The sequence below is a fragment of the Mustela nigripes genome, chromosome 1 (genome assembly GCF_022355385.1).
Source record: "Mustela nigripes isolate SB6536 chromosome 1, MUSNIG.SB6536, whole genome shotgun sequence".
Lineage (NCBI taxonomy): Eukaryota > Metazoa > Chordata > Mammalia > Carnivora > Mustelidae > Mustela > Mustela nigripes.
In genome coordinates, this window is record NC_081557.1 from 266,094,098 (window position 1) to 266,116,941 (window position 22,844).

The 22,844-nt window shown below is 45.7% G+C and overlaps 1 protein-coding gene across 6 annotated transcripts in view; it reads left to right on the top strand.

The window, feature by feature from the left end:
• The window catches only part of FRAS1 (Fraser extracellular matrix complex subunit 1), a 420,039-nt gene that overhangs the window by 348,457 nt on the left and 48,738 nt on the right, over positions 1–22,844 (top strand). For all 6 annotated transcript variants that reach the window (XM_059385668.1, XM_059385660.1, XM_059385681.1 and 3 more), the window contains 9 exons: positions 1,279–1,429; positions 2,830–2,989; positions 5,178–5,346; positions 7,514–7,760; positions 9,007–9,351; positions 10,797–10,957; positions 11,500–11,647; positions 18,455–18,660; positions 21,894–22,050. In XM_059385668.1, the coding sequence (XP_059241651.1) occupies positions 1,279–1,429; positions 2,830–2,989; positions 5,178–5,346; positions 7,514–7,760; positions 9,007–9,351; positions 10,797–10,957; positions 11,500–11,647; positions 18,455–18,660; positions 21,894–22,050 (1,744 nt within the window). The remainder of the gene's footprint in view (positions 1–1,278; positions 1,430–2,829; positions 2,990–5,177; positions 5,347–7,513; positions 7,761–9,006; positions 9,352–10,796; positions 10,958–11,499; positions 11,648–18,454; positions 18,661–21,893; positions 22,051–22,844) is intronic.

Here is a 22,844-nt window from a genome sequence, read left to right on the forward strand (position 1 = left end):
GTCAAATAAATAAATAAAATCTTTAAAAAAAAAAAAAAAAAAGAAATTCCTTTCTGCTCCTAAATCCCAGTTTTGTCATTTTAAGGTAAGCCATGATTCTTACCAGGTGACCTGTCAAGCATTAAATCCGCATCCTCACCCAAACACACACACTTCTTCAGCTCAAGAGCTGATTTTTCTTTTGTGAGGGGTATTTCCTCTAGGATATGGATTTTCTCATCTCCATGGAGCTGATCAGTCGTCTGTATGAGCAGCTGCTATGCTGTAGCTTTCTATAGAACTGCTTGGGGTTTTTTAACTTACTACAGCTTCCTCTCATCCCTTGTTTGGTTTTCTTCCTCATATTCAGAACCACCCCCTTCTCTTCTCAACATTCTCCAGATGGTTTTCTACTTCTCCCTTCTATCCTACCGCAATGACTCTTAACCAAAGTCAATAATGACCTTTATTTTGCCAAGTCCAAAGGTCACACACCTGTGCTTGTTTTACTAGATCCATTATTTTTTTTTTAAATATTTTATTTACTTATCTGACAGAGACAGAGATCACAGCAGGCAGAGAGGCAGGCAGAGAGAGAGGGAAGCAGGCTCCCTGCTGAACAGAGAGCCCGATGCGGGGCTCGATCCCAGGACCCTGGGATCATGACCTGAGCCGAAGGCAGAGGCTCAACCCACTGAGCCACGCAGGTGCCCCTACTAGATCTATTACTATTTAATACTGTTGACCACCCCCTTTTTCTTTCAGACCATTTTACTCATACTAAATGTTCATTGAATGAATGAATGAGTGAGTGAGTGACTTACAGTTTAGCCAGTGTATTTGGGCAATATTGGGGTATCATATATCTATCTTACTCAATTTCAAGAATTGTGATGGGCTATAACATGGCCACATTCCCTGAATTTTATCATTATTTCCAAAGTTCAAACCTTCCTTAAAGGCCAAACTCAAATCCCCCCCCTCAGATCCCTCCTCCTATCCCGATGGCATTCCTGTCTCGCACCCCCAGAAGGGTACAGTCCTCTTTGTATCTCCCATGACAGCTCTTGCCACAATGCCCCGGCTCAGGAGCCGTTCTTTTCCAGTCAAGTGTGAGCATCTCAAGGCCAGAGGCTGAGACGGCTGCAGTCCTCGTGGCCTCTTCCATCCTGGCAGAGTTTTCCATGCAGTAAATGCACTCCGTAAATCATTGTTGAACTGAATTAATTCGGAGTCAGAGGGTCTCAGTCTGGCTTTATTCCCACGTCAGGAATTAAATTTAATGGGTTTCTATTTCAGGCAACCAACTTGATCACCAAGAAGGAACTGCTGACCATGGACCCAGACACAGAGGACCAGCACCTCGTCTATGAGATAACAGCAGGCCCCAAACACGGCTACGTGGAGAACAAGCTACAGCCAGACAGAGCTGCTGTCACCTTCACACAGGGTGAGGAGAACCAGAGATGGGAGCCGAGAGATGGGAGAAATCGCCGCTAACTTTCCCCGCCTTCCAGATGTTTCTCACAACCACTTCCAGCTACTTACCCTCAAGTCATTTATTTGCAAACAAATAGATTATTTAGTGTCTAACCATCCAACTTTGGATTTTTACTTTTCCTGATTTCTTTTTCCTAATATTCTCAGTTATGGCAAAAGGAAAACAAAATTGTCTTTACCATGCTTGCTCAGTTCCCAGATTTGTTTTAGGTTTGGGGGAGATTTAGTGGAAAGATCCCGTGATGTTGATTGGTTTTCTTCTTCTTTTTTTAACTGAAGCATGGTTGACACCAAAGTTCAATTAGTTTCAAGCATGCAACATGCTTGGTTTTCTTTCAAAACAAAGAACAAAAACAACAACCATACTTGATGAAATATCTGTTATCCTTTGTGGCTTAATTTTGTTCTCGAAGGGTCATGGGTTTCTTAAGTCCTCAGCAAAGAAATTAAAATCAACAGGGGTGCATTACTCAACAGAAATATTTTCCTATTTTGAATCACATCAAGTGGACCATTTTGTATTTTAGTAGTCTTTTTTTTTTTTTAAGATTTTATTGATTTATTTTTCAGAGACATGCACAAGCAGGCAGAAGTGCAGGCAGAGGCAGAGAGAGAGCAGGCTGCCCACTGGGCAAGGAGCCTGATGCGGGACTCGATCCCAGGACCCTGGGATCATGACCTGAGCTGGAGGCAGACACTTACCTGACTGAGCACCCAGGCATCCCTGTATTTTAGTAGTCTTATAAGCATGTCAGACTCTTGCAGGCTTCTTTTGAGGATGGACCTGACCTTGAACAGTCATTGCAAAAACTGCCCCTTACAACTCATGCACCGTATTTCTCTTGTCTCCCTGTTCCCAGTCTTATGTTCTCTCCTAGAAGAGAAACTTCAATAGGTGCCATGTGTGCAGGCTGTTTTAATTCGACCCCAGCTTCCCATAGTAGCACATACCTTCAAAGAACTTTATTTAGAAAGAAGTAGGGGTGAGGGTGAGCATGTGCGCCCAAAGGATGGAGTCAAAGACTCTTTGCCAGCTCTCAGATTTGCCTTTAGAATTCCAGAGAGACTCATGAAGGTACTTTTTTGCCATGATCCTGGGATTCTTATTTTACAACAGCATCGCGGTATTTCCTGGATAAAGACAGCTCTTTGTCACACGGAGCTATGGGGTTTTATTTTAAAATCTGGCAGACACACTTATTTATTTTTAAGACTACTATCACTTTTGGTTCCTGGGAAATTAAGTTCTGTCTTCAGCCCATTAGAAGAATAAGCTGGGTATGTCAGCATGTAATCTATGAGGCAGTCTTTCCCTCCCTGGGTAAATTCATACTGTGTTTTTTCTCACAGAGGATGTGAACTTGGGATTGATCCGTTACGTGTTACACGAGGAGAAGATCCGTGAGATGATGGATAGTTTTCAGTTTCTGGTGAAGGACAGTAAACCCAATGTGGTCAGCGACAATGTCTTCCATGTCCAGTGGTCCCTCATCAGCTTTAAATACACCAGGTACAAGGGTTGTTGGTGTTTGTTCTTGAGAAGTGTATCAGGCAAGCGGAGGAGATCAGATCGAAATACGTGGGCGTCTGCTCTGGCCATCTGATGGTGGTGGCGGCAGGAGATAATGATAATAAAAATAATTAATGTCATCAAATGTTTTTTAATACTAAACGTACCAGGCACTTGACATATATCGTCTTGTTTAATACTTGCAATTGGGAAGCGGTGCTGTTGTCCCCGCAAGAACAAAGCAATGGAGACGGAGAAAGGTTAACTAATTGACCCGAAGTCACATAGCTAATAAGCAGTGAAGCTAAGACTGAAACTCAATGATCTTAACCATTGTGCTGTACTGTGTCTCCTACAAGTGTTTTTGCTTCAGGTTTTCAAAGGTAATCCAGTAGAACTGATAAGAAACTGAAATACACAATCAGTACTGGCTGAAAGTAGTCACTGCCGCATGATAAGAGCGTCTGGGCCAGGCCCTCTAGCTTCTCTGTTCTCGGGCTCTTGTTCTCCCCTAGCTCCTTTGGTGTTCATAGGATTATATGTCCTTTGGGACAGATTCATAGCTTAATATAGATACTCTCTAAGGTGTTTTTGTAGTCTTTGGGTTGGGGGGAGGGTGTTGAGGGGCAGACAGACACCAGTTTTGGTGAAGTTAGGCAAGCACAGTACTGATTTCATAGGTCACGTTATAACTAGGGTGATAATTTTGTGGAGCAAATAACTCTTTAAGTCTACATTTCAGAGACTCACTATTCTAAGAAAGCAAGTTCATGATAATTCAGATGGACATTGGAATGGAGGTCGGGGGATAACATACAAACTTGATTTCATGTGCCCTAGACCTGGGCTGTCCACTCTTATTCACACAGACTCAGAGAATTTAGTGGAATATTATATTCAGTGTGTGTGTGTGTATGTGTGTGTCTATATACACACGTATGAATGTGTGTATGCATGTAAATGTGTGTATATGTGTGTATGTCTATATATGTATGTCTATAGATGTATAGACATACACACACACACACACACATTTTGCTGTTATTTCCCTCTTGTTTGTATCTCCTTAACAAATAAGTGGACAGTCTGATCACTTTTTCTGGACAGCCCGCCAATGTTTAATGGGCTGAATCGCACAGAGTGTCCCAACGCTGGCACTGAGGACTGACCCATCAGAGGCACTTTGCTGGCAGCCCTCACCGCAACAAGACAGAAGCCCCAGCCCAATACTCGGCCTCGGTGATGAAAAACAAGGCCCAGCTCAGGCCCCAGTCGCTCATGGACAGTTTGTCTACTACCTGCCAAAGCAATACAAACTCGTAGCAGCAGCTAAGTTAACCCTATGTCTTAGTCTGAGCTGTTCTAACAGAATGCCACAGCCTAGATGGCTTATAAACAGCAGAAATTTATTCCTCATAGTCCCGGAGGCTGGGAAGTCCTAGATCAAGGTGCTGACAGATTCGGTGTCTAGCGAGGAGCCTCTTCCTGGTTCAGAGACAGCTCTCGTCCCCTTGTGTCCCCACGTGGCGGAAGGACCAGGGAGCTCCGTGGGACCTCTTGTCTCAGAGCACCAACCCCATTCATGAGGGCTCTCCCCTCATGACCTAATCACCTCCCAAGCATCAGCACATGGGAGGTAGGATTTCAACATGTGAATCTGGGGGACACGGTCAGTCTATAGAACCTGGTCACTCCCCAGTGTCGCAAAGCCCCAGGCCCCATTCTTCTTCTCTTGTCCCCACCACCTCCCGGACTCCCTCGCACGTTTCCAGTCCGGTCGGTTCCCACCTGAGAGAAGACATCAGCCGCCTTCCAAGCCGCTGTCTTTCCTAAGAAGCCATGGTTCTAGTTGCTCCACCACACTAGGGAGAGATCATCATTCCTCTGTGTTTTGAAATGCAGAGTGCATAGCTCCTCACGCTGCCCGTCTTCTGAATCTCTTTCAACTCACTCTGAAAACGGGGCAGACACCATTCCGCCTCCACAGCCTCCTTGGTCCCTCGGTGCTGTGACTGTCCCAGGTGAACGCCTTTCCCCACTGTATAACCCGGCTTTTTCGAGAAGCCAACGGTCCTGTTCTCTGAGGTGCCTGACACCACCATCAACCCAAAGAGACAGGCGTTCCACAAGGGGATTCTTCGCAGCCCCAGCCCAGGCTATCCGAGACCGCCTTTTTGTGTGTTTCTAGCTACAACGTCAGTGAGACAGCGGGGTCTGTCAGCGTCACAGTGCAGAGGAGTGGGAACCTGAACCAGTACGCCATCGTCCTGTGTCGTACGGAGCAAGGCACCGCCAGCTCCAGCTCCAGGGTCGGCTCCCAGCGCGGCCAGCAGGACTACGTGGAGTACGCGGGCCAGGTAGGTGGGCAAGGGGGCCTCTGACTGCTGGTCGCCAGCAGGCACCGGCCACAGCCGCCCTGTGCTGGTTGCAAGTGTGGCAGCCTCCCTAGTTCGTATGGCAGCTCCCTTTCTGTGGGCGCCCTTCCTCGAGTGACTTTCCTGCCTTCCCTTCCCACAGGGCGTAGGTCTTCCCCGTCTGTCTACGCGTCGGGGAAGTTTTCACTGCAGAAGTTGGGTTGTCTAGCTTCTCAGCCTTTACATGTTGCTTCATGACCAAAAACGGTCTCCGAGGCGTGGTGCTCTACACGGGGCCTTTCGGATCCAAGGCCTTTCTCTCCACTCGTCTTCTCTGGCGGAAGGAAGAGAAGAGAGAGAGTGGGGTGGTCGGGAGGCTCTCGGGACAGGCTGGGTGAGAGACGGTGGGCGCGTGACGTCGGTTACGAAGCGGAGCTGGAGACGAGTGCAGGTTGAGCAGATGAGTGGGAACTGATAGGACTTCACAGCAGATTAGAAGATGGGCAGAAGCGGGACGGATGGTGACACCCCTTGCTGGGAGGGGGACGCCATCCCAGGAGCAGGTTTGGAGAGGGGCTGGTCTGGACTGTGCTTGGGACAGGCCAAGCATGAGGTGCCTGAGATGTGAGGGGGCGGCTGTGTTGAGGTCCCCGTGGGAGCCGCTGGGGTGGAGGTGCCTGGACAGGTCTCCACCAGAGCGGTGGGAACCAGCACGGGGATGGGGACGAAGCAGACAGAGAGAAGAGAGTGAACGCAAGAGAGAGGAAGAGGACTTGCACAGTCGACTCCTCTATGGCAGGATACCCCATGTTTGTCATCTTTGGCACATGGGACAATGCCGGCACTTACGAGGTTATTTCTTCAATGTTTTTGCAAAGTAATTTCACTATTCTTATGACAGCATAAATCTCTGTAAGGGGAGCAGCCTCTGTCTTTGAGACATTTTAGCTTGTCTGAGGTCAAATTTAAATGAGGAATTAGAAAAGAACATATAAGCCCAGGAGGCTTTTAGCAAAGAAATGAGAAAGAGCTCGTACTGTTGTTTGTTCAGGAAAGACAAAAGGTGGTGGGTTCTATAACTACATAGAGATCTAGGGGTGTTTCATTTAGTTGGGAGTGTTTTCAAATGGGGAGCTTAGTAAAACTAAATTTGATTAGTTGATTAGATATGGGATAGTAATTTTCTGCTGATGAAAATTATGTATTTTTTAGATTTGTGTGTCCCTAGAGGTTTATGACTATTTTACACATTTTAGCTCTCTCAGTTTATACAAAGTATGGTCCAGGCCTGTTTCCTACCCTTTTAGTTTTGGGTAAATCCATAACCCTGGTTCCTTTTCAAGGTTTTGTCTTTATCTTGCACAGTAAAACCAGAATAAATCCGTGCAAGTTCACAATTGTGTGACTCTAAAATAAATTCTCTGTTTTATAAAGAGCTAAATTCGTTTACATTATAGATCTAGCCCATCTTAATGGCAAGGGATTTAGTTAAATATAAAGTTAAAATTCAGTCTGGCTTGTTCGTAATGTAACTTTCTGTGGCTTCAAACTCCATCATTCAGTACACTGGGATTCTGTGTCAGTTTTGGTTGTGTAAGCAGCGTGTGATGGTGATAAGGATGACATTTCACCTTCGTTCAGTGCTTTAAAATATACTTCTCACTTCCGTAATACATTGTGTCTTATAGTCCTCCCAGTAAATATATGACGTAAGTGTGTGAAATTCTTATTTAGCTGATGAGGAATCTGACATTTGTCGAGATTCACAAACTAACCCGGCTTAAGGCCAGAATTTCACACTCCAAGTTCAAAGATCTTTCCAGGTAAACTTGCCACAAATAGAGGGGGACCTGAGCAATCAAACAACTCTTGCTATCCCAAATGAATTAACAAAACAAGATATAAGTAGTTACCAACATGTTCTTCTACAGTCACCAAATAGTAGGAGATGCCGTCCGTATGCGGTAAATCCGCTCCAACGTGTAGATGGGTAGGAAGAGGTAGCCATGGGTTCCAGGTGATACAGCAGGAAGCTGAGGTGGAAGGACCAGCTATTTCATTCAATGTTCTGCCATTAGCCTTGGGTCCTCTGTCTTCCGATGATGCTCTCGGGGGACGAGCAGGGGAATCCGAGGCACAGTAGTACTCCTTGTTATTTGCTTTGTGACAGGTGCAGTTTGATGAGCGAGAGGACACCAAGTCCTGCACCATTGTCATCAACGATGATGACGTGTTTGAGAACGTGGAGAGTTTCACCGTGGAGCTCAGCATGCCAGCATACGCCCTATTAGGGGAGTTCACCCAGGCGAAGGTCATTATCAATGACACTGAGGACGAGCCCACCTTAGAGTTTGATAAGAAGACCTACCAGGTCAACGAGAGCGCTGGTTTTCTGTTTGCACCTATTGAAAGAAAAGGTCTGTTGGTGCCAAAGGTGACAAGGAGCTCTAACAGCAACTAGCATTTTTCGAGTTCATTCTATGTGCCAAGTGCTCTTGTGTCATATTAACTTCTGTGTGTAAGCGCTTTACATGTATTAGCGTATTTAAATTCCCAGAACAACCCTACTAACGGTCCTACCTCTAGTGAGTACTATCAGAGGCTTCTCTTCTTAGTTCAAGTTGTTAGCGCTCCCATTTATTCTTTAATGGGACTGGAAGACTGGTTATATTTGGCCTTGCCAATTATTCATGAGTTTAGGATTCTGAATCAATCACCCCATCTATCAAATATTTAGTAGCCTTGGTCAAGGAGGGAAGTTTGTAAGAACTGGCTTCTCATCTTAGCTTTGGAAGACGGAAATATACTTAAAGGTTTTCCTGCGTGAGTGTCATGTACAGAGCTCAGATGAGAAATAAGCCGTGTGTGAGGGAGAAAGGGCAACGCTTGAGGGATTGAAAACAAAACAAAGATCATGTGCTTTTGTGATTGTGCAATACTGAAACCTTAAAACTCATGGATATTAATTCCCCATTCAAAGCCCGAACATGACTTATAAGTGATGATGTCAGGTTTTCTATGGAATCTGCTGACTGGGTACTCGTGTAACAAATACCGTAGATAGCACAAACCCCTGCTGATGCCCCTTGGAAAACAAGCAAACCCCATTGATTGCTCTGGGCCAACAAGCCAGGACCGGAACAGGCTGTCTTCCAGGGACATGGCAGCACTAATAAGTGAAGTCATTTGTACAGAGAGGCAGGTTTTATTTTGTTTTGTTTTTCTTTTTTTAAACAAGCTGATTTCTCCCTGGGAATTAAAGTGCAGAAGTTTATTCAGAAAGGCGGTGAACTGTGCTCAGAGCGCTACCTTCGGGACACAATTACTTTGCTACTTAAAGTACCAAATATGTCTCTTATCTTTCTCCCCACTGTGGTCTTAGATGGTGAGCAATGAGTCTTGTGAATTAACAGAGCACAAAATTCACAGAACAGGAAATCCATTTTAAATTGTTGGGTGAAGTGTCTGGGGTATGTTAAAGCCTCATGTGGTTTATCCCACAGGCTTCAGGAGCTGCAGTGCAGGAAGGGTTCATGTTTGCGTCGGAGCAGAAGCAGTGATAGAATGTGGCAGAGGGAAGCAAGCTTACCAAATTATCAGAGATTTCAAAATCTGTGGCGCACTCACTCAAATGCTCTGGTTTTCTCACCGTCTGTGTTTCAGGCGACTCAAGCAGCATTGTTTCTGCAATTTGCTACACAGTCCCGAAGTCAGCTATGGGAAGTAGCCTCTATGCTCTAGAATCGGGCTCGGACTTTAAATCTAGAGGGCTGTCTCCTGACAGCCGTGTGATATTCGGGCCTGGTGTCACCATGTCCACCTGTGATGTCATGGTCATTGATGACAGTGAGTATGAAGAAGAAGAGGAGTTCGAGATCGTCCTGGCAGATGCTTCCAACAACGCTCGCATTGGACGGGTGGCATCGGCCAAGGTGCTCATTAGTGGCCCCAATGACGCCTCCACCATGTCCCTGGGCAACACGGCTTTCACCGTCAGCGAGGATGCAGGTAATAGAGAGCATCTCTGGGACCCCATCACCCACATCCTGACCGCGTTCTTGGACAGTTTCCTTGTAGTTCTCAGAATGTTCATAAGACATTTGAGAGTGACGTTCCTCAGTGGCACTGCTGTCGGCCCGAGACCTATAATGATAGGCGTTAAGACCGAGAATGGAAGGTAGTGCAGAGTGGGGATTCCGCTCTCTCTCCTTGTCCCGGCTCCAATGGCAGGGACGGATCCGGCTCAGAGATTCGTGCTGGATCTCTGTGATCTGGAAGGCACGACGCTAAGCCTGTTGGCCTCTGAAGTCGGAAGTTGTGATCGGTTGAGGACGGAGCTAAGTTATTCAGCATGCAGCCAGCTGCCAGGGCAAATAAATTCCGAAGGTTCAGTGTCCTGACCAAAGACACTTTCGCATTTGTGTAACACCCCAAGCAGTCCGTGGGCCGATTCCTTCCACCCAGGCTGCGTCCCTCCTTTGGCTCCACGAAGGTGTCCAAGTCGTCCGCACGCTGCGAGCAGACGTGCCGCCAGAAGGAGCGGCAGCTGTGCTGAGCCCTCGCAGACCTGAGCCACCTGGTCAAGGCCATTCACCTGTCTGGAGGTGAATGAGGGAACACGGGAACTCATATTTCCAGGCCCTTACGGAACGCCAGGCACCGGGCCGTCGGCTTTCCCCGCCTTCTCGTTTATGTTCTATAGAAAAGAGAACGTTACACAGACGAGCAAAAGGAGGCTCAGAAAGGGGAAGTAAAGCATCAGAGATCAGCGGCTAACGTGGCAGAGCAGGGGTTAGAACGCCGAGCTCTCCTGTACCGTTTCCTCTCCTCCGCACTGAGCGCGCAGCCACGGCTGCTGTCGGTCACCGCTTACTGACTAGGAAAGTATGATCGATGGGATGTTCACGTAGCTTTTCTCTGACCTTGCTTGTGAACATCGCTAAAAATCTACATGTAGATCGTTAGGACACGACAAAGTGTGATGTGACAGTGGACCAGAAGATGAGCTTCGTTCCTGAGATAAGCGACAGCACATGTGGTTTAAGTAACGACGTGTGCAGCACTCAGATAAAATGGGGAGATCAACCCAGTTAGGAACATTTAATTAGAAACATTCAGCTTCAGGCCCCATAGAGTCCCCTAGCTGGTTCTTTCTTAATTGACTATTTTCTAGCTCATCCCTGAGGTCCTAGTCTCTAAGTTTCTTCTCCCAAAATAGGCTTGAGATGTTTTTCGATGGGCCCTCTCCAGTTTGTTTTTCTCCTGAGAATGGTGTCTTTCCTGAAACCACAAAACCACTCTCCCCTAAGGGCTATCTCTCCAGGACCACTGAAGTTGGCCTAGACGGGCTCCCTGCGTAAAGCTCTGCCGCTGTGAGGGAAAACACTGTTCTGAAAACCCCCTGGCTTCTGGCCCAGCGGTGACCGTTGACGTCTCTACGGATCTCCGTTTAGGTACAGTGAAGATTCCAGTCATCCGTCGTGGAACTGATCTTTCTACGTTCGCTTCTGTCTGGTGTGCGACACGGCCCTCCGACCCAGCGTCCGCCACTCCGGGAGTCGACTATGTCCCCAGCTCTAGGAAGGTGGAATTTGGGCCGGGCATCACGGAGCAGGTGAGCACAGCTGCCGAAGGCCAGACGGGCCTGTCAATGTTGTCTCTGTTCTGCTCCCCAAACTCCATGAAGGGGTCTAAACGCTCCTTGCCTTACCGCTGTGCGAACAAGAGAATAAAGCCAGAGAGGTCTTCGACAGACCCTCCAAGGGACACTGTCAGCATCTAATATCCATCATCACCGATAGAGGACGGGGACTGCACTCTGTTGATGTAAACATCTAGAGACAAAACACTTAAGCGTTTGTAATAAAGAGACTATTATTTTCTGGGTTAGAAAGACGTATTGTAAGACCACCAGAGAAAGCAAGTTATAATCTCTGTGCTGCTCTCCCGAAGGCAAGTGGGTGCTGAGTGTTGGACGTTCTGTAAGGTTTACTTTGATCTTTCTTCTTCTTATATTTATATTTACATTTACATTATTTTTTAAATTGAGATATAATTGACATATATTAATTTCAGGTATATAACATAATGATGCAGTGTATTGCAAAATGATCACCGCAATGGGTCTAATTAACATCTTGGTTTTTCTTCCTCTAGTACTGCACCTTGAGTATCTTAGATGACACTCAGTACCCAGTAATTGAAGGGCTGGAGACGTTTGTGGTTTTTCTCAGCTCAGCACAAGGCGCCGAACTGACCAAGCCCTTCCAGGCTGTCATTGCGATTAATGATACATTCCAGGATGGTAAGATAGCGGAGATGCCAGCTCATGGCTCTGACTATAGTGCTATTTCTTCCTTGCCCTCCAAGTATGTGACATTGGAACTCATTCACATTTTCATTCAAGAAATGTGTGTGTGTGTGTGTGTGTGTGTGTGTGTGTGTACGTGTACGTGTGCACACGTGTTATGTACCTACTGTCAGATAAAAATATGGGGGAGAAATAAACGTTCATGTTTCTGGTGCTGTGCTGGGCACAAAAAGGTATATAAGCTCTGGGCCCTGTCCTTAAGAAGCTCACTGTTTAGTGGAGAAGATCAGACCTTCAAGCAGAAAAATTAGAGCTTATTATGATAAATGACCTAATAGTGCTATAAATCCAGTGCGGGAGAGCAGAAGGGATTGAACAGCAGCTGTGTGGGGGAGAAGCACGGATCTCACAAAGGACGTGATATTTAACAGGTTTTAGGGTGTGATAGGAGCTCATCTAATGAATGGCAAAACACAGTTTTGTCAGAGGGAGAGATATAGCTTATATGAAGTATAGAATTTTGAGAGATGCATCTCTGGAAAAGAGTGAGATGCTCACTTTTGCTTTGAGCCTGGCCGGAGGTGAGTAGAAGCCACGAGGTTGGGACGCCCACCTGCCTCCGCATTTCATTTCCGGTTCTGAAAGGACTCATGTGGCCGCCTAAGGGACGTGTAAGCCGAGAAGAGCAGCAGGTGCTTCTAAGCCGAGCGGTGGTGGGATCTTGGTTGGAGGAAACGGACACTGGCGGTCCTGTGGGTGATGTCTAGGAGAGGGTAGACGGCAAGTATATGAAGAAAATACAGTCGCCACTGCAGAGGTGACAGGAAGATGGCCAGAAAAGGGTAGAGGCTTCTCGGGAAGAGTTGATGAAATCTAGAATTGTCAGATTCTAGAGTTGGGTAAGAAGATCAGGTCAAACCTCCTTCCCTACAGCAGGAAGACCCTCATAACGTCCCCCACCTGTCGATGACAGAGCCCATAATTAAACTCTTTTGGTGGCTGAAAAGTCACCATAAAAGGAACAGGCAGAGGGTTCCGGGTGGCTCAGTGGGTTGAGCCTTTGCCTTCGGCTCAGGTCATGATCTCAGGGTCCTGGGATCGAGCCCCGCATCGGGCTCTCTGCTCAGCGGGGAGCCTGCTTCCTCCTCTCTCTCTCTCTCTCTCTCTCTGTCTGCCTCTCTGCCTACTTGTGATCTCTGTCCGTCAAATAAATAAATAAAATCTTAAAAAAAAAAAAAAAAAACAGGCAGCCCAGCAGGGTGATCCTTAATGCTTTCATTTTTTTTAAATAATTTGTCTATGTACACAGTCTTTAAAGTGACCCAAAAAAGGTATGCTATGAAAATTAAGTCTCCCTTCTAATCCTATGTCCCAAACCCTCTGGTTGTTCTCCTAGAGACAACCATTTTCACCAGTTTGTTGTTGTGTGGACGCTTCAAGAGAAATATGTATATCATGCCCTTGAAAAGAGAGAATACACATCTAGGCACATGCATACGTAATACATTTATAATGCAAATGTCCAAAATGAGAGTTTAGACCTAGGTTTATTGAGATCTAACTTCCATAAGTTAAAATTCACCCTCTTTAGTGGACAGTTCTATGGGTTTTGACAGATGCCTACCGTGGCATGCGTGCCCACTACCACAATCAAAGTGTGGACCGGTTTCGGCACCGGCACAATCCCCTCCACCCCCACCCTGCGCTCCTCTGCCGTCGGCCTCTTCCCCATCCCCAGCCCTGGCAACGGCTGCTGGGTTTTTGCCCATACAGTTTTGCCATTTCAAGAAACTCTTATCATCGGAATCCTGTAATACAGCAGCTTGTGTCCGGCTTCTTTCATTAGAAGATTGCACTTAAGAACCGTCCATTTTGTTACGTATACGAGAAGTTCGTTATCTTCACCGTGGAACAGTTTCCCGTTATATAGATGCCCAACAGTTTGTTCATCCGTTCACCCGGGGAATGACATTTCGGTTGTTTCCAGATTTTGACTGTTAGGACTAGAGTGATTATAAATATTTGTGTATAGGTTTTCATACGAATATAGGTTTTTGTTTCTCTGGGGGAAATACTTAGGAGTGGGGTGGCTGCATTGTTTGATGGTGTTTGTTTCACATCACACGAAATCGCCAGCCTGTTGTCCAAAGTGGTTGTAGCTACTCTGCGTTCCCACCAGCAGTGTAGGAGAATTCTAGCTGCCCCTCCTCCGCACCAACATGTGGTGTTTTCAGCTTTCTCTGGGCTTCTGTTGTTGTTATCCTCGTAGACATACAGTGATGTCCTGTGGTGGGAAAGTCATTTCTCTAGTGACTAGTGACGTTGAGATCTTTTCGGCTGCTTACTTGCCATCTACATATCTTCTCTGGCGAAGTATTATTCAAATATTTCCCCCATTTTTGATTGAGTTGTTTTTCCCCTCTATTACTGCATTGTCATAAAATCTGGACAAACATTTGTGCTTGGCAAATATTTTCTCCTAATCCGTGGCTTGTTTGTTGTTTTTTTAATAATGTCTTTCAAAGGGCAGTAGTTTTTCATTTTGAAATAGTGCCATTTATCAATAATTCTATTATGGATTGTACTTTTTTTTTTAGATTTTTATTTATTTGACAGAGATCACAAGCAGGCAGAGGAGATAGGCAGAGAGAGAGAGGGAAGCAGGCTCCCCACCGAGCAGAAAGCCCGATGTGGGGCTCGATCCCAGGACCCTGGGACCATGACCCGAGCCGAAGGCAGAGGCTTTAACCCACTGAGCCACCCAGGCGCCCCTGGATTGTACTTTTAATGTTGTCTCTAAGAAATATCTCCCTGACCCAGGATTATAAAGACTTTTTTCCCTGTGTTTCCTTCTGGATGTTTTAGTTTTAAGTTTTACATTTGGGTTTGTGATTCATAAAATGGTAACTTTTAAACTGTGAACAACATTATAACAATTAAACTATTTTATATCATATGTTACTTCAGAGTTTACAGGGTGATATCCTAGCCATTATCTCACTTGCAATCTCTTGGTTTTATACTTGTTTCTATTCCGTAGATAAGGAGACTAGAATCAGGGGAGTGAACACCCGAAGTCACACGGAGAGGGACCAGCATGCGTTCTAAGGCTTGGGCTTGTCCATACTCTTTGTGTGGTATCTACCACGGTACCAGGCACATAGATTTCATTACATGTTTATTTCTTTTCTTCCTGACACATGGGTAATTTTTCACACTTGCCAGTGGGACTCCAGTCACACACACAAAATGCATTGCCCCAGATTAATAGGAAATACTCCACTGGGATTTCTCTCCACCTTTTATTGACAAACATTAGTGCTGCAAACTTAGAAAATGAGTATGTTAAAATATTTCTCATCTTTCAGAAAGGCTACAACAAACTATATTCAGTCAAGAATTTATCCCAGAGAAAGAAATCCCCAAACCTGTTTCAGAAACCTGTCGTAGTGTTTCAGTGGCTGTGTTTCTTGGTTATCGTCTTCTTAGTGATCACTAACTCTTGTTGCGTCTTGTCTGTGTGCACACTGTGAGGTGGAAAGATCTTACCTTCTCTCTAATCTTCACAAGCTCCTCAACTAGTGAAGCGGGCCGGATCATTTGTCCAAGGTCACACGGAGAGGAGGCGATGGGACCAGACCTAACGCCTAGGTCTCTTCTGTCCGCATTCTGTCTCTAGTTTTGTACTCTTCCCCTTGCACTTGCAGATGCTTGATGTCCCTCAGCGTCCTTATCAAGTCAACCTTTAGCCTTCCAAAGTGACCTTAGGCCTTTCATCTTTTTCACAGGGTGACCCCAGGCCCTTAAATCATCCAAGTAACTCATCTCAGAACCTTTTCCTATTTGCATTTTCCTCTTCTGCTCTGGTACCTGGAGTTAGACTTTGGCACGGACCTGAGGAATGCCGAGCAAGGCAAGAAGGGCCTCGTGGCCACGATCTCATCACACCCCTACGTGCTCACTGCATCCTACCTGCCCTAACTCGAGAGAACCGGAGGCAGGATCTCGCCTACGTCTCCAGCCTAACCATTGCCCATAGAGAGGCCCTCGAATATCAGGGGGTCGCATTTGCACTTAACTTTGCCAGTTACTGAGAAGGTTAGTGGAGAACAGCACGTCGTGAGCATTTTCGGTGCCTAAGACTGGCGCCCGGCGCTGTGCGGGAGAGCAGAGTCCCACGATCTCTCTCAGGACCCAGGACTGACACAAGTCAGGAGATTAGTGCGCTCTGGCTGTGTGGGACGAGGGCGCCGAGAGGGCTGCCGGTGCGGGTGATGTCTAGCACGAGCCTGTGCGCCCCACGGCGATCCCCACTTCATGGGCCTGCCCCCCGTCGGTGTGGAAGGAGAGGAGCGCCGCGGGCAGAACTGAGAGCCGCGCTCCTGCTTTCGGAGGGGATCGGAGCTGGGCTGTTGAGAGGGGACATGAAATGACATGGGTCCCGTCCTTCACACACGGCCTGACTTGGGCTGGACCTTTCCTTTGTAGGCCGTAAAGCCCCATGCGCAAATCCGTTGCTGAATATGGTCCTTCCGTTGTCTCTTGCCTCATTCCACGGGGCCCGTGAGGCCGGGGCCGTCCCAGCGCCGCAGGCATCAGGAGACGCGTTCGCCCACCTCTCTTACTTGTCGCGCTGCCTTTCTTCTCCACACAGGGAAAGGAGTGAGGTTTACGATCTGGTTAAGGGCGGGGGGGGGGGGGGCAGTCTTTTACAGCTCAAGAAGAATTTGGGGTTGATTAATACAGGACAAAACCCAAACATTACCACTTTCGCTTTTAACTTTCATCTGACTTAATGCCTGTCGGGCCAGCAAGAAAAATCAACCCAAAGCTTTCGATAAGCATGTCATGAGCAGAAAGCTTCCTTGCTTGTTGTTTTTCCCTGCCCACAAGTTTCCTTCTTGTCCTTCTATGCTAGGCCATGTCATTGCCGCCTTTTAACAGTACAGACCGTTTTACTGGGTGACAGAGCCCTAAGGGATAAATGTTCGGGGCCTGATGCCAAAGCTAATTATCCCTTAGGTGTGGTGTTCTTTTAAGAAGGATCTGCTGGGTTTTTCTTTGGTAATAACGTGATAACTGTTTGGTTTAGCTTAGACAGTGAGTTTGCTCTGTTTTTGCTAATACCCACAGTTGGGAGGCAAACAGACTCTTTTAACTTGAAGAGTGCTAAGCTTTTGGTTCCTTCCTTTCAGGTTTGGCAAGGGAATGTACAAGACGCGGCAGGGAGATGGGAGATGACCGCTTCAGGGTCAGTTTCTGCCACAGGAGACTCTGACACGTGACTGGAGGGGCTCCCTCTTTGTATTGCTCATTAAGAAAGAAATAGCCAGCAGGGGGCTTAGGTGGCACAGTCTGCTGAATGTCCGCCTCTTGGTTTTGGCTCAGGTCCTGATCTCGGGGTCGTGGGATCCAGCCCCCACATGAGGATCTGTGTTCAGCAGGGTGTCCGTCTGAGTCTCTCTCTGCCTCTCCCTCAACCCACTGCCTGCTCTCTCTCTCTCATAAATAAATAAAAATATATCTATCTGTCTATCTTCCATATATATATAGATAGATAGATAGATCTATCTATCTATCTATCTATATCTATATATTCCATATATAGATATATATATATATATGAAAGAACGAACCAGCAATTGACAAGATGTTAGTCTCAGAAGAGGGCATGTCTTAATGTAGAGCATCACGGTAGGCACTGTAGGAAATAAGGAGAAAAAAGTGGTTCTTCCCATTGAGAATACTGGGGTTGGGGACATTACAAACCATAATATAATTCCTACCAAATATGAGTGCTTGTGATGTACCAGATACTGTGTTGAGCACCGTGTGGACATTATTTCATTAAATTCACTCCTTCCAACCCCTCTAGGAGTTGGATAGTAATATTTCTAATTTATAAATAAAAACCCCCAGGACTCAGAAAATCTAAATATCCTATATTGCAGGACTGTGAGTAGCAGGACTGGGTTGGAAATGCAGGCCTGCCGATTGCAAAGCACGTGTTTTTAACCACAGGTTGGCTATGGTCCTTTCCTAAAGTCAGATGAGACCAATGTAAACTATAAAAGAAAAAGTGATTTTTATTCCACTGACCAAATTCAGCATGTGGATGTCTTTTGTTTGGCCCAATAGTTTGGTCTCTGTGGAACTTCTTTTTACTGTTTTAACTCATTGCTTTTTAAAATTTTAGCGGATATGACATAAAAATCCAGATTTCTGGCTTCATTTGAAAAGAGGGTAACCTGCCAACCAAGGACTGGGGCTGAGGGACGACCCCCCCTGGAACAGCCTGTGCCTTCCTCCGTCCCGGTACCCCCACGTCCCCCTGTCCTCTCCCTGGCCCCAGGACCAGTGTCAGTGCCCATTTATTGTCAGGCTCACACTGCTCTTTTCCTTGTGTAGCCTTAGAAGGAAAGTGAATTTGTGTTTGTGTGTGTGTGTGTGTGTGTGTGTGTGTGTGTGTGTGTGTCCAAGTCTCAACCAAAACTTTCCTCATACCTGGCCCATTTCTTTGCTTGCGTCACTTACCTGTGTTTGAGATGGGGACCTCACCCTGACGCTGGGAGAAACAGGTGCAAAATGGAGTTTTCGTTTCATTAGAAGCCTGCTCAGCAATGGAAGCAGATCCCTGGTCCTGAGAGCAACCAGGCCTCTAAATCTGCTGCCATCTCTGACTCGCCAGCCGGGGGGACGGCCCTTAGTAGACCTGTCCTGCCAAGTGGCGAGTGAGGGCCGCGGCCGCCACGCCTCTGTTCCTCACTCACAATGCCTCCATCTTTCCTCCGGCTCCCGCAGTGCCCAGCATGCAGTTTGCCAAGGATCTGCTCCTAGTGAAGGAGAAGGAGGGTGTCCTGCATGTGCCCATCATTCGGAGCGGAGACCTGAGCTATGAGTCGTCGGTGAGGTGCTACACCCAGGGCCATTCAGCCCAGGTCATGGAGGACTTTGAGGAGAGAAGAAATGCGGACTCTTCACGGATTACGTTTCTGAAGGGGGAGAAAGTAAGTGGGTTCGTGATGGCTGAAAGATCAGATTCTCTTTCCTTGATGCCTTTACTTACCCATAACGAAGACATTAAGACAAATTCTGAACATCTAGGAATTCTTTTACTGGCCGATACTATCTGTAATACTATCATCTGTCCCCTGTAGCTGTTTTCTTGGTCTCCTATTTACAACAAAATCCGTATATCGTTGGTTGAAGCAGGAATTTAGATGACATGTAACATTTCTGGAATGTAGCAAAATCAAATGAATGAGGCTTCTCTTAATTTGCAGCTACATTAGAGATGACGCACTCCACCAGTGTTACCCAGAGCAGGACGAGACAATCCTCTAGAACCTGGGCCCCTGTCCCAGGGCAGCATAGATTCTAATACAGAAGCCATAGGGTAGGACCAAATAGGCAGACACTGAGCAGATTCAAGGCAGGAAAGTGCTCTCTTCTTAGCAGTTATAGAAAAGTGGGCAGGTGGACACAAGAGCTCCTGAGAACTTCCAGTCAGTAAACATGACCACATTAGAACCAAAGCCTGCAACCTCGGTGTATGTCCAAAGTGTGTATATATGGAACAGGAATTCTATTTCCACATTTTTGGATTTCAGTTTGAGATCATTGAGTCACCTATACCTTCTTGATTTGAGACACACAGTCCCCTCGGTCACTTCGAGGCCTTTCTCTGATTTTGCGTTATTTTACGCCTGTTCTCCAGCCACACTTCTTCCCCACTTGAGAACTCACCAATCTGTTGTGTTTACATATTTCTTAATTTGTATTTGTTCCTTAAAAATGCTGGTTGTCTTGTATGCAGATTTTAATTTATACATTAAACAATTTTCTTTTTCAAACTTTTACTCTGTTTACTCAGTAAGGTGTTTTAGTATCTGTCCACGTCATTTATGTGTACATCTAATCTGTTGCTGAGATAGCGCGTAATATTTCATGATGGGCACTTAGTACATTGTAACCATCCACTCTCAGCAGTAGACAGTGAGGAACTCAGAGACAGCACCCACTCATCTCCTAACATGCTGCCGCCACAGAGAATGCTTGAGGGCACATCCTCCTACACGTCCTCTTGCAGACCTGAGTGGGAACGTCTTCGGATGTACACTCGGCAGCAAATGTGCTGGACCGAAGGCCACGTATGGGCTTAATTTGAAAAAATAGTGTCAGAACACTTTCCATAAAGTTGCTAGCTGTGGCCTGAAGGTTGTTATAATCCTATATCCTTTCCAATACAGTACTCATCTTTTGAATTTTTGCTAATCTGATATGTATATAGTTAAATCTCATTTTAATTTGCATTTCTCCAGTTACTACCAGTGTATATGCTTGTTAGCTCACTGGCTTTCCTCTTAGGTAAATTTGTCATTTTTATCCTGTATTCCTTACTATTGCATTACTATCTTTTTCTTTTTTTCTGGATTTTTATTTATTTATTTATTTGACAGACAGAGATCACAAGTAAGCAGAGAGGCAGACAGAGAGAGAGAGAGAGAGAGAGGGAGAAGCAGGCTCCCCACCGAGCAGAGAGCCCGATGTGGGACTCGATCCAGGACCCTGGGATCATGACCTGAGCCGAAGGCAGAGGCTTAACCCCCTGAGCCACCCAGGCGCCCCCTTGTTATCGTTTTCTTGCTGATTTGCAGTCTTTCTTGCATATTCTAATTATTAATTCCTTGCTGGTTGTAGACATTTTAGAAATTGTAAACGTATTTTTGCATCCTGTCACTTATCTATAACCTTTAATCACAGTGTTCGTAGTTGAACAGAGTTTTCAATTCTGGTAGAGTCAAATGTATCAGGTGTTTGCCCTATGATTAGTCCTTTTGAAGTTTAGCATCAGAAGTTCTTAGCCAGCCCAGGTCACACAGGAATCTTCCTCTATTCATCTTTACTACCAAAAAAAAGTGACAGCTGCCTTCTTTTAGGCTCTTGGTCTTTTATGCATTCGTGACTCATAGAAACCCTGTCTTAACTGTGTATTTTATGGGAATTTTACTGGTGGCAGGTTGAAACGTGTGTTTAAAAACATACACAAATGCAACAGATACCATCTTCAGCTTTGAGTCTACATGTCTGTATTTGTCTTAAGTTCAAAAGAAGATTCTCTGCTTATCCAGGAGACAGTTTATAATTTAATAAAATTACAAAGAAAATACGGTCTGACCATGCATATGTCACTCACGCGACAACCTCCCATTCTCCACAAACGCACTTTGGAATCTTCATTTTCTCTGGCGTGCTAAGCAGTTTGTCTTTGAAACTTGTCATTCACGAGAATGTCGTTGTTTAAGAGATATCCTGAGGAGTCACTACTGAGTTCATGTTTTCTATCGGGAAAAAAAAAGGGACATTGTTCAGGGACTTAAAACCCGGTTCGCGAACTACCTATAAACACTCATAGGAGCGCTTCCTTCCATTTCGTGGGCCTTCGAAAGAATGAGAGTGGAACTTCTCTGTGCCCGCAGGTCCTTGGCAACCCCGTGGCAGAGTGCATTTAACATGGTTCGACTAAAAATAATCCCATTCACATCATGTGACTCTACCGTTGAGGTCACCGCGTCATCTAAAACGCTTTGGCCTTATTTTCTGTTTTCTTAAGAATACAGTCCTCGGTAGAGAACAATCAGTGGGAGAAGCACTTGATTTGCTCCAACTGTCAAGCAGGGATTAGGTTGTGTTCTCAGACTTTGGGAATTTGGCAGCGTTCCGATGAGACACCATCTGGCAGGGCGTTTGAGAGTTCTGCGGCACTGAGAGGTATCAGAGAGGAGCCTTTCTGAGTTCCTTCTGAAACCTGCCAGTTGCCACCGAGGGGACAGACCACTGTTCAGCCTTCTCCAGGAAGCCTAATGCATGTGTTCAGCCGTCATCCAAATTGCACCTTTCAGAATGCACGCGTGTGCCTTGGTCTGATCAGGGAAAAGTGCACAGGTTTCCTGCAGCTACATTGGACTGAGGTGTTTTATTGATCTTGTTTTTCCACAAAACCAGTCATTCTGAGAGGTTTGGAATACTCTAATACGAGGCTTCTCACATAGGTATGTCCATGTCAGGCATGAACTGTTAGATTTAAATATTCTGTTTTACAAACAAAATGGTTTGAGACCTTTCAAATTTGTGTTGACTCTTTGATGCCGCAAAGAAGAAAAATCGTTTTCTAGGAAAAGCAAGAAAAGTACTGATTTTTCAGTGCAAATTTTAATCTATCTCATGGCATCGGCTCTAGATGAAGAACTGTACTGTCTCTATCCATGATGACTCCGTGTTTGAGCCTGAGGAACAATTCAGGGTCTACCTTGGCCATCCCCTTGGAAACCACTGGAGCGGAGCCAGAATCGGGAAGAATAACGTGGCCACCGTCACCATATCCAATGATGAAGACGGTAACAGACGCTACTGCCTTTAGTTACTCTCTGGTTGATAGAACATGAACTGATGTGTTACTAATAATGTAATTATAGGTGTTTTTTTTTTTTAAATGAAAGTGCCATAAAATTGCCTACTGATAACAGTCTCAGAGTATTTATATAAACTGTTGGCAGCTAGTGATCACTCTCCTGCAGCTCCAATAAGGCGATAGCTCTTCTTAATCTCATGATGCCCCACCACCTGGCCCAGAGATAAGGAAGGAGTGTGCTTACAAGCTAGGACAGAGACGATAAGGCAGGCAGAGAATAAAACCTATGTAAGTCACTACAGTTCAGAAGCCAGATTGGAAATACGATCAGAATCAGTTGAATCCAATGAACTGATTTAAATACTGCCACCTTCCCGGAAAAGTCTAATTTCTCAGTTTCCTTCTAATTGATTTGGCCTATTAACCCCCCAAATCTTAAATTCTTGAGGCAGGTGTCAGCAAGGAATGCCCCCGGTACTAGGGAAAACAAAACCAAATCTGTTTCAACTTGGGACAAAATTGTTTTATTCAGATAGATATTTTAATGAGGGAATGGGTAATATTACAAATAGTAATCGGTGTTTTTATGTTACCGTAGACCAAGAACCACGCTAAGCATATTATATTATTTCATTTAATCCTGACGGTAACCCCTGAGGGAGGCGTTAGAATCCCTGTATTAGAGCTGAAGAAATTGAGCCTCAGCAAATTTATATAATTTATGCTCTCAGTTACACAGCTGTCAGCAGCAAAACTGTTTGTAACCCTTATTTTATCAGA